General features: G+C 44.7%; 1 protein-coding gene across 4 annotated transcripts in view; it reads left to right on the forward strand.

Annotated features, from left to right (window-relative positions):
• The window catches only part of Ift88 (intraflagellar transport 88), a 98,236-nt gene extending 91,968 nt beyond the window's left edge, over window positions 1-6,268 (forward strand). For 2 of the 4 annotated variants that reach the window (XM_075949253.1, XM_075949251.1), the window contains exons 25-26: window positions 5,290-5,400; window positions 5,635-6,268. In XM_075949253.1, the coding sequence (XP_075805368.1) occupies window positions 5,290-5,400; window positions 5,635-5,756 (233 nt within the window). In that variant the 3' untranslated portion in view covers window positions 5,757-6,268. Of the gene's footprint in view, window positions 1-5,289; window positions 5,405-5,634 lie in introns of all 4 variants that reach the window. The other 2 variants (XM_075949254.1, XM_075949252.1) reach the window with 2 other exon arrangements.
• The last annotated feature ends 5,455 nt before the right edge of the window (window positions 6,269-11,723 follow it).

Consider the following 11,723-nt stretch of genomic DNA (forward strand, 5'->3'; position numbering starts at 1 on the left):
AATTAACCAAAATTTGCATTGTATTTTATGTTCTCTTTACCATTTTCTTGCCTGAGTTTATCAACCACTGTAAATAATTTTTATTCTATGTTATCACTGGGCAAGGAGCAGACTGGGTGTTCTCAGGTTCTTGGCTTCTTACTTGAGAATGAAATTAAAGCCCATGTAGATTGCAGAATAGTAGGAAAACTTGATGAAAGCAAAGAACTTGAGCGGTTGGGATAAACTCTGTCAGAGAGCTCAAGGACTCCAGATATTGGGGGCTTCCTTTCCTGGAGTTTAACTGGACAGGAAGTTTGGTTAGTATGGGTGCAATTTAGGTGCTTCTCTCCTCTCACCGGCAGGTTTGGATTACATAAGCCCTTGCTTACTGTGCATGTCCCTTCCCATAATGCATCTGATTTTAATCATATGGATGCCCAAATTATGCACAGGCATAAGACGGTAAGTAGAGAATTCTCTTAAAAAGTTCACTTTAAGGACACAGTTTGCCTGCTTGCACACATGTACCCAAAACCAATCTAGGGCGGATTGGCCCATTGCCTGTAGTTCCCAGATGGTACAACTGAAACCAAGGAGTATCAAAAGGTTGCTCAGGAGAGTAGTTTATTCTTCTTGTTTAAAGCAAGCTCTATGCAAGCCGGGGTCCTAGGTTGCTAACAGGTTGCTAGGTACATTGTTCAGAGATGGGTGTGTGCATAGCCCAAGTTATTCTCTATGATTAATTGCCTCATTAGGAAGCATATTCTTTCTCAACAAGCAAAGACGCCTTTCTCGGGAATTAAATTCATTTTTATTTGAAGAAAACGTTATGGAAGTGTATATAGACAGGCCCCTTAGCCTTTCTTAGTTTGGCGAGAGACCTTATATTGAAAAGATCACTATGTCATGAGAGGTGGTTCAGGGGTTGAGAGCACTTGTTCTTGTAGAGAACCCATGGTAGCTCACAACCACCTGTAACTCCAGTTTCAGGAGACAGGGTGCCTTCTTCTGACCTTCACAGGCACCGGGCATTTCAAAGTTCACATACATACACACAGGCAAAACACTCATATGCATAAAATAACTAAATCTAAAAAAATGCTTTCAAGGATCACTTTGTCACAAGGGGGAAAAAGAGTGCATATGTAAAACAGCACTACAATGTTACAATTGGTCACCAAGACAGGATGGAGTCGGTAGCAAGACCTGCTGGGAGCTTCTGTGAACAGTCTGGGACAGTAACCTTGCCTGTAAGGCCAGGAAGCTGGTGCTGTTCCAGAGTTGGAGCTGGGTTGAGGATAAGGCAGAGAAAGAGCATGGTGTTTGGTTTGCCAAATGTTCAGCTACTGTTTCTAAGCCAGTCATGTTTTGTAGTATGTTTGGTTTGTCCAAATGTTCAGCTACTGTTACGAAGTTGGCCACATTTTGTAGTCCAGCAGATTATTGAGCTGGAGCTGCAGAAGCTGGGGATATGCATAGAAAGAAAGTCCACATTCTACCTCGTATACCTTGTCTCAGCCAGACAGCTATTATGTGACATGTGAATCTGGGTGGCATCCAGGAAGCCTGGGTTTCAGGGTTACTGTTGGGAGCACACCATATCAAAAACATAGATGGACACATTTGTGTCTTTCCGCAGTATCAGACTTGAAGACAAATTCACAAAAGTTATGCTGGCTGCAGTTTGCCAAGTAGTTCTGAATTCCCTGGATAGCTAGCTGGGGCAAACACCAGTTTTGTTTTGTTTTTTTTTTTTCATCCCTGTCTTAGCCTGCTAACACTGACTCTGAGCTCACAGTTGCATGTGACACAGAAGTCATGTCTACACGTATGTGTGTGTAGGTTACGAGATGACTACAGAAGAGCTAAGGAGGCTACAGCAGAGTTCAGAGACGCTTTTCTGAGGCAGGGGGCTGACAGAGATGTGGAGGCTGTGGGGAGAGGCGGGGTAGATAAGAACCCTGTTGGAGAAGCTTCTGGAAACTCTTCATCTGCAGAAGTGGACATGCAGGACCATGAGGTACAGGACTGACGGGTAAACAACTGGACAGATGTCAGAGGTTCTCTGCTTGTTGGTCCTGTGCACCAACCAGGTAGTCAGATGGCAGGTTGGGGAGGCTTTGGTGTCAGGTATGAGGCAGAAGTGTTGACCCCGTCTTCAGTCCGGAGGGAGGTCCTGTGAAGGTCTTGGTTTGTGTGACAGTTCTGCTACGCCCGTGTCTCAGTACACTCGGATGACTTAGCAGAGTAGCCCCTTTTACCTTTAGGAGGAAGTTGCTTCGTTGTCAGTCTGTGCCTTGTCGGTCATCCTGCCCCTTCATCTGTACTTAGAATGGAGTCACCCAGGGTAGGGCACCGCAGGAAAACCAGTTTCACAAACTGTGAGGTAACACAAGGCAAAGTGCAGACTTCTGCCTCTCTAGCCATGCCAGGGAAGGGAAGAGCTGCTCCTCAGAAATACTGGTTACTGATTTTTGATATAGTGAAATGAATATATAATTTAAAAAGTGATTAAATTTTCTCAGTTGTGTATATGAATGCGTGTACACCTCGGTGTTTACACATATGTAGAGACCAGAGCTCACGTTTAGGCATTGTCTTCAGAAGCTATCCATCTTGTGTTTTAAGACATGATCTTTCATTGGCCTGGAGTCTGCCAACTAGAGTAGGCTAGCTGACCAGTGAGCCCCAAGGATCCTTCTGTCCCCACCCTCCATTGCTGGGATTATAAGCGTGGGCTTACCTAACATCCTGGCTTTTTTCTTTTCTTTTTTTACATTTTAGACTGGGTTTCTCTGAATAGCCCTGGCTGTCCTAGAACTTGCTCTGTAGACCAGCCTGGCTCTGCTTCCCCAGTGTTGGGACTAAAGGCCTGTGACCACGCCCTTACTTAATGTGAATTCTAGGAAATTGTCAGTCCACATAGCAAGCCCTTCACCGAGCCCTCTCCTCAGCTTTCCAGCCAGACTCAGTCATGAATATTAACCTATTTGTGCCCAATGGTATTAATAACATACCCCTCAGACTGTAGTATGGGCCAAGCATGGGGAGCTGCCCATAGCCCAAGCTACTTGGGAGGCTGAAGCAGGGGGTTCATTTGACCCCACAGAAGTGTGAGACCCACTCTAAGCAATACAGTGAGACGTGTCATTTTGCTTTTTATTTTTTCCTTTTTGTTTGCTGATTGATTGATTGAGGCAGTCTGTGCAGCTCTGTCTAGCCTGTACCTCACACAGATCTACCTGCCTTTGCCTATGGAGTGCTGGCTGTGGGTACCACTATACCAGCCACATTTTCAAATGGACAAGTAAAGTTAATCAAAGGATGTCAAGGGTTTGGTTGCTTGGTTAGTAATTTTTTGTTTTTGAGACGAGGTCTCATATGTCCCAAGCTGACCTTGAACTCATTATGTGACTGAGTATAACCTTCATCTCCTAGCCGTAACTACAGGCCTGTACCACTATACCCAACTCAGGTTTCATTTCCTTAAAGGTTTCTTTTTTCACAGGATTTGAATCTTCTATGACTAGGAATTACATGTCAGGATTCTAGGAGAGTGTAAGGGCCTAAAGGAGACCTCAGGGTTCTGTTGCCAACTTGTATGTATGTGGAAAATGAAATAAATATCCCCAGTGAGTGTGGTAGCTCATCAGGTGGTGGTAGCACTTGTCATACGATGTGGTAGCTTGTCAGGTGGTGGTGCTTGCCATATGGCCTGGCAACCTGAGTATGCTCCCTGGAACCCTCATAAAGGAAGAGAAGGGAACCAACACCAGAAAGTTGTTCTCTGACCTCCACATATGAACCATGACACAAGACCCCATACCACACAAACACATCATGCGTACACATCAACAACAATGAAAACAATAGTTTTTAATTAAGAAATACTGGGCCGGGTGTGGTATTGTACACCTCTGATCCTAGTGCTCTCTCCAGGAGGCAGGAAGACCTCTGTGAGTTTAAGGACAGCCTTGATGAAAACTGAGTGAGCCAGTCAGGGTCACACTGTGAATCCCTATCTCAAAACGAAAACAAAATAAAACTGCCTAGAGCAAGCCAAATACGATGGCAATGGCGCATGCCTTTAATCCCAGCACTTAGGAAACAGAGGCAGGAGGATCCGAGTTTGAAGTCAGCCTGGTCTACAGAGCATTCCAGGGCAGCCAGGGCTACACAGAGAAACCCTGTCTAGGAAAAAAAGAAAAAGAAAAAAAAAGTAAAAAGAAAAAGAATACAGATATTTCCTACCATTGTTAGTGTTCAGTCTCTCTGAGTTTTTTTCCCCGAGACAGTGTTTGTCTGTGTAGCCCTGGCTGTCCTAAAACTTGCTCTATAGACCAGGCTGGCCTCATCCACTGCCTGACTCCCGAGTCCTGAGATTAAAGGTGTGTGCCACCATTGCCCATGTCTCTGAAAATCTTGACTAACATAAATTGTGTTTTCCCCAAATAGGTGCTAGCGTTTGGCAGCCATAATCTTTACAAGCTTTTCCTGATAGTTAAAATCTTTCTCATCTTTAAATGTCTGAAGACAGTACTTGTGTGGTACAGGTTTTGCCACCTGAGTTCATGATTAGCCTGCAGTACAGTCTCCAGATGCTAACAGCCCATGTGGTGGCACACTCCCAGCACTCAGGAGATGAGGACAGAGAGATAAGAAATTGAAGGGGAATCTCTCAGCTACTGAGCGAGCTCAAAGACAGCCTGAGCCCAGGACACAAGAGGCTGTGTCTCAAAAACAAAGAGTACAACAGCACCACACCTGGTGTGGCGTCTTCAGGGCATCTCGCCAGCCTTGAGATGACGCTGGTTTTGCACCGCCAGTTTGTCCTTCCTTCAGATGCTTTCTTCCCAGCTGTAATCTTCAGGGCAACCACTCAGCTTCTTACCGCTTCTCTAGAATTGAAACCTAGGGCCAACAAGATGGCTCAGGGAGGGAAAGGCACATGTCACCATGCCTGATGACCTGAGTGGAGAGAACCTACTCCCACAGGTTGTCTTCCGACCTCCACACATACACCTGGCAAGTGCACACAGACACAAACACAGTAAATACATGTAAAAAATAAAACTGAAGCCCGTGAGTAAGCCCACATTTGCAGGCTGCAGATGCTCAAGTTGTGTTTTATATGTGCTCAGATTTCCAACAAGAGATTTCTTTCAAACCTGAATTCCATTCCCCAGAGTCAGCTTCTGATGAAACAGACTACGTATTTCTTGGCAAACACATATGATTTAAGATGTGCAATGTGATGTCATGAATCCTTGACTTATTAAACAAATGCATTTTTATTTTTGTTTTCAGATAGTGGCCAGAACAATAGTGCCAGTAGTAAAAGTGAACGACTGAGTGCCAAGCTCAGAGCTTTGCCTGGGACAGATGAACCCTATGAAAGTAGCAGTAACAAAGAAATAGGCAAGTGCTGGTCCCCCCGCCCAGCTCCTGCAGCACAGCTGGTCTGAGGAAGACCTGGAGGTGGCAAGTGTGTCCTATCCTGGGGAACTGCTGAGAACTGACATGTGCAGACTGGTCAGACTTGGAAGAGCGTTTCTGTTCACTCGGAGTCATCGGGTTTGGGTGGACTGAGTCTAGATTGCTTTCAAGTTCCTTGTTCTTCTATTCTAATGCATGATCTGTTTTGAAACCTAGATGCCTCCTATGTGGATCCACTGGGCCCCCAAATAGAAAGACCAAAAACTGCAGCCAAAAAGAGAATCGACGAGGATGACTTTGCTGATGAAGAGTTAGGAGATGACTTGCTTCCAGAATAATACAAACTCTAATATGAAGTGAGTGAGGTGTGGGTGTGTGTGTGTGTGTGTGTGTGTGTGTGTGTGTGTGTGTAAGCCAGAAGACAGCCTCAGGTGTTGTTCCCCAGGCACTGCTCATCCGGCATTTTATTTGTGAGAGTCCCTCTCTGGCCTTGAACACACCATGTAGGCGGTGGCCAGCAACCCCTGGGATCTGCCTGTCTCCACTTCCTCTTCCCCGGTGCTGAGATTGTAAGCACATGCCATCACACCCATCTTTCCTTAAAGGGGCTCTGGGGTTTGAACTCAGGTCCTCGGCTTGCAAGGCAAGCACTTTCCCAACTATACTCTCCCTGGCCCAGTAAGTCATTTACTAAAGGAAAGAAATCACCTTGTAAGGTAATACGCATGTTAAACCTGGGGTCAGATGTCCAAACTTTAATTTTGTACACTGTTGAAACTTTAAATGTATTCTGTTCTCTGAAGATGGATTTGTGCTGTCATTTTTAATGGAATAAAAGCCATGAAACTACTACCTTAGGCCAATGACTTCCTTACCTTTCTAGTAACACTGACCAGCAATGAGAAGTCAGTTTTTTAGAACAGCAAGTATCTGCCCAGCCACAAGACAGCTTGTGTATACCCTTTACCTTTATTACTATATATAAAGTGCCAGTAGTGAGCTTACTGTATTTAACTGCTTAAGAATTATGAAGATATATAGATATATAGACACACACATGTATGTGTTCTTTATTCAAGCTACATTGCTTGGAGTCTTTGGGAAGTTTGTCTCACTGTTAAGACCATTCTCTTCTGAAGGCAGCATAACAAAACGGAAATAGAGAAGACACCAAACTGTAACCTTGCTCTTTTCAGTGGTCCCCCCTGGTGTGTGCACAGTGAAGCAGGGTCCCAAGACTGGTGGGCCCACTCCTAGCTTAGAGCATGAGGCTGGGGCAGGACAGCTTGTGTTTTCCTTTAGACTGTCCAGTGAATTAGCTGCTCCATCACACTTGTTCAGAATGGTTGGTATTGAACTTGTGGGCTCAAATGATCCTCCTGGCTCAGCCTCCTGAGGAGCTAGGACTGTAAGCAAATGACAGTTCACCCAAAAACATTTTAAAATATGAGGGTTATATATACATGTGTGTGTATGCATAATATATAAGTATATACATGTAGCAAAAAGAAAGATATCATAAATTTGGGGGGGGACATGGGATAAGGAAGGGGAAGAGGTATAGATGCGTTGAAATAGAAAGGGCAAGAGAAGTTCAATCCAACCAAAGGAATAACAGAGCAGTCAACTTTTTACACAGATATTCTCATAAAGATTTGATTTGGGCAATGATTATATATTATGTGTTATTATTATATCATCTTATAACCTTGTCAAAGTCATTGCAATAAACTAGAAAGGTCCTCAGCTGGAGTACACTGAGCAAACAGGAAGTGAGACTTTTAGAACCAGAGAACAAAGACAAGCCGGAGCACTCTGCTGTCAAAATAGAGCAGAGATGGTAGCTAGTTAATGCCTGGGGTCAAGAAGGCTCATAGCATGCATTATAGGAGATCCAAAGTGTATGAGTTTGAGGGCCAGCAGGTCAGTCTTTATCTGGTGGTGGTGACTGCTCTCCTGTCTATGGGAGAAAATGAGAGATCTAAAAAGAACAGATAGAAAATAGTAACCTTAGGCTGAGCGGTGGTGGAACACACCTTTAATCCCAGCACTCGGGAGGCAGAGGCAGGTGGATCTCTGTGAGATTGAGGCCAGCCTGGTCTACAAAAGCTAGTTTCAGGACAGGTTCCAAAGCTACAGAGAAACCCTGTCTCGAAAAAAAACAAAAAGTGACCGTGGAAAAGGGAATAGAGGTAGAAGAGGTAGAAAATTCAATAGGGTATTTGTATTGAATGCTGTGTTAGTCAGTGTTATTGTCTGAATGTGACATGCTCCCCAGTGGATCGTGTGCTTGAACATCCAGTCCCCAGCTGGCAATGGTGTTCGGGGAGGTGGAATGTTTAGGCGGTGGCACCTCGTGGGAGGAAGTGAGTCACTGACACATAGGCTGCTTCTGTCTCCTGGTCCACTGAGCTCTGACAAGCAGCTGCCTGCCACACTCCTGCCACCACAGAACCGCCTGTCATCATGCCTTTCCTGTCATGGATTGTGTTCTCTCAAACTGAGCCAAAATAAATGTTTCCCCTAAAGTTGCTTTCTGTCGAGTATTTGATCAGTGATGAGAAAACTAACTAGCTTTTCACTACCATAACCAAATACCTGAGATAACCAACCTGTAGTGGGGGAAAGGTTTATCATAGCTTGAAGCTACATTGATTTCGGTCTCTGATTACTTGGTCCTATTGCTTTGAGCTTGTACTTACACCTGTGGAGTTTGAATGAGAATGGTTTCTGTAACTCTTGGATTCAAATACTTGGTCACCAATGAGTGGCACTATTTGAAAGAGAAGTGCGTCACTAGGAGTGGGCTTTGAGGTTTCAAAAACCCATTGTGGGGCTGGGGAGATGGCTCAGAGGTTAAGAGCACTGGCTTCTCTTTCAGAGGTCCTGAGTTCAATTCCCAGCAACCACATGGTGGCTCACAACCATCTATAATGAGATAAGATGCCCTCTTCTGGCCTATAGGGATATGCAGACAGAATACTGTATATTTAATAAATATATATTTTTTTAAAAAAACATTGTCAGCTAGGACTGGTGGCGCACTCCTTTAATCCCAGCACCCAGGAGGCAGAGGCAGGTGGATCTCTGTAAGTTTGAGGCCAGCTTGGTCTACAGAGAGTTCCAGGACAACCAGGGCTATACAAGAAACAACAACAAAATAATAAAAACAAAAAACAACCCAACAACAAAAAGCCTGTTCCAAGCCTAGATCTGGATGTAGATCTCTCAGCTACTTCTCTGCTTCTCCAGCACCATGTCTGCCTGCATGCCACCTGAAACTGCAAGCCAGCCTCAATTAAATGCTTTCATTTATAAGAGTTGCCGTTGCCATGGCCATGGTGTCTCTTCACAGCAACAGAACAGGGACTAAGACAGTACTCTAAGTACATCATGGCAGAAGCATGTGGCAGAACAGCCCATCCATCTGAGGGTAACCCAGAACCACAGGAAAAGACACAGCCCCAGTGGGCCTGCCTTGAATACATTGACCTTGGGGGATACTTCTCCAAGCCATAAAAAAATGCTAATCTGCTAGGCGGTGGTGGCGCACACCTTTAATCCCAGCACTTGGGAGGCAGGTAGATCTCTGTGAGCTTGAGACCAGCCTGGTCTACAGAGCTAGTTCCAGGGCAGGCTCCAAAGCTACAGAGAAACCCTGTCTCAGAAAACCAAAAAAAGAAAAAAGAAAAAAAAAAAGAAAAAGAAAAAGAAAGAAAGAAAAGAAAAATGCTAGTCTGAGACAAATGCTAATCCCAGCTTCTTTACATGAATTCCAGAGACTGAACTCAGGTCCTCTGCCAAGTATAGCAAGCGCTTTACTGACTGAATCATCTCCCCAGTCCAAGTTAATTTTTCTTAAAGAGCTGGATTAGTGCTGGCAAGTACTGCAGAAGAAAAGCTCACCAAGGGATCATAAGAATGATAATAACGATGAGCCAGGAAACGGCTAGAAGGGAGAATTGGTGACATGTCAATGAGGAATGGCATGTTTGGAGACAGGTAAGTCTGAGAAGTGCAGAACAGAACATACATGGGTGCTGGAATCTGATACGGGGATGTGGTCAGCGATTCCTGATGAGGAGACCTTGGATGCAGCCACACAATTTGATAGCTGACATCAGACAAAGTGGGGAAAGACAAAACTCCAAGTGGGCACTCAGAACCAGGTGGTATTGTACAAGCTGATGATGCAGGATTAAGCACCAAAAACATCGCAAGACCCAGGCGCTAGACTCGGCCATGAATAAGAGGAGCTACATGAGGGAGCGTCAAAGAATATTTTTGCATATGCAACTTACTCAGACTCCAAGGAAAGCATGGAAGTAACCAATCACACATCGGCTTTGGAAGTTACAGTGCCAAATAATGACTCAAGACTCTCCCAGCAGTTACCAGCATCCATCCTTCTTGCTGAGGATCAGGGTCCAGTTCCCAGCATCCCTTCTTCTTGCTGAGGATCCGGGTCCAGTTCCCAGCATCCATCCTTCTTGCTGAGGATCCGGGTCCAGTTCCCAGCATCCCTTCTTCTTGCTGAGGATCCGGGTCCAGTTCCCAGCACCAGTACTGAGCAACGGCTGTGACACCAGTTCCAGGAGACATGGCACTCTTGTAGCCTCTGTGGGCACGTCAAGGTTGGTCCACGCTGTCTTGCATCTTTGCTGGACTTGGGACAGCTGAGTGGAGCAAGGGATGAGAAAGAAAATATCAAGCTAACTCTAGACAGTCTGCTAGTGGAGACAGGAGTACAGAACATCAAACACGCACCGTTACCTGAGGGGCACGGAGAGAATTACTGTACTTTGCACCTCTTTTCCCATCAACACAGATTAATATAGACGTCATTTTCTAAATTTTTATTTTCATGTTTATGAATGTTTTGTCTGCATGTGTCTGTGCATTATCGTCTGTGTACCAGGTGTCCTCAGAGGTCAGAAGAGGGTATCGATCCCATGGAACTGGAGTTGCAGATGGCTGAGCGTCACCATTGGGTGCTTAGGAACCAAACACAAACCCTCTGCAAGAGCAGACAGTGCTCTTAACTGGATTAATCTTTAGAGTATTTGTTTAGATTTCTGTGCGTGTGAAATGACGTGTATGTGGTGGCTGGACAACTCTGTGGAGTGGCAGAGAACCTGGCCCACCAGTGTTGCATGGTAAGCCCTGAGCCATCTCCCCAGCCCCAAGTTTGGACCAGTTATTAACTTGCGTCTTGTCACAGAACGCGGAGACCTGGGAAGAACTCGTTATGATGTTACTCTGCGCCTGTTCGTAAGCTTTGTGCCACTATCTAATCACAAATGAATCTGATGATCTGATCAGTGTGTTTTTGGAAACGAAGACCTTCCACAAACTGAAAACCATTAAAGGAAAGCTGGGAGAGGGGAGAAGTTGTCCAGCGATCAGACCCTGGAAGGGCCTTTGACGGCTGGCCCTGTGCCACTATGGATATGAAAAGATGCTGTAATAGGACTGGTGAGTCGTGCATGGAACTCTGGTAATGACAAGCTCACCCCGGAAATACTCCTACACTGTTTTTCAAACAGTAAATAAGCAGTATGAGTGCCGCCGCCTTTATTCCCATGTTCCTAGAAATGAGATAATGCTAACAAATTTATGTGCTAGTCGGAAAATGTTCCATAAACCCAGATGTGTTTCCTAAGAACCGTAAATTGTTTAAGCAGTCGTGTTCGAAGGACGTTAGTGGCGAAGCAGTTACAAAGCATTTTAGTTTTAAAGCATCGAAGGCAAGTGTTTTATTGCACAGCATAACTGAAATGCAGTTTACTGGTTTACAATTTGGTTCAAACCCAAAGCTGCAAGCCATTTTAGGGAATCAAAAATTATTTTGCAAACTTTCAAAAAGCTTTCGGCTGGATTCAACCATTTGTTTTTATTTTCAAAGCGTCAGTGCTCGAAAGTAACCGTATTCATTAGCTTTGTAGAATGGACAAGGAGGTGAGCAAGCTCTCTTGAGATCATGAGATACAATATGGTCCTTCATTTGGGCTGATTTCCCTTAGTTAATTCACAGAACTTTAGGCTCATTTTACATGTCTGCTCACACAATATCATGGTTGAGTTCTCCAACACTGTAAAACTAGACCATGAGATGCCCACTTACAGCCGTGTGTCAGGTGGGGGAGGGTATTTATTACTCTGCCTTTAGCTGAATAAGAGGCACGGAGTCATTTTATGAGTATTAAGGGGGAAACAGTTTCCTCTCGCCTCACAGAACATTAGCTTTATTTTTTAATCTCTAATATAATTCTTCGAACTATGAAATCGCAGAAGTCGAGGTCCCA

The sequence above is a fragment of the Microtus pennsylvanicus genome, chromosome 15 (genome assembly GCF_037038515.1).
Source record: "Microtus pennsylvanicus isolate mMicPen1 chromosome 15, mMicPen1.hap1, whole genome shotgun sequence".
NCBI lineage: Eukaryota > Metazoa > Chordata > Mammalia > Rodentia > Cricetidae > Microtus > Microtus pennsylvanicus.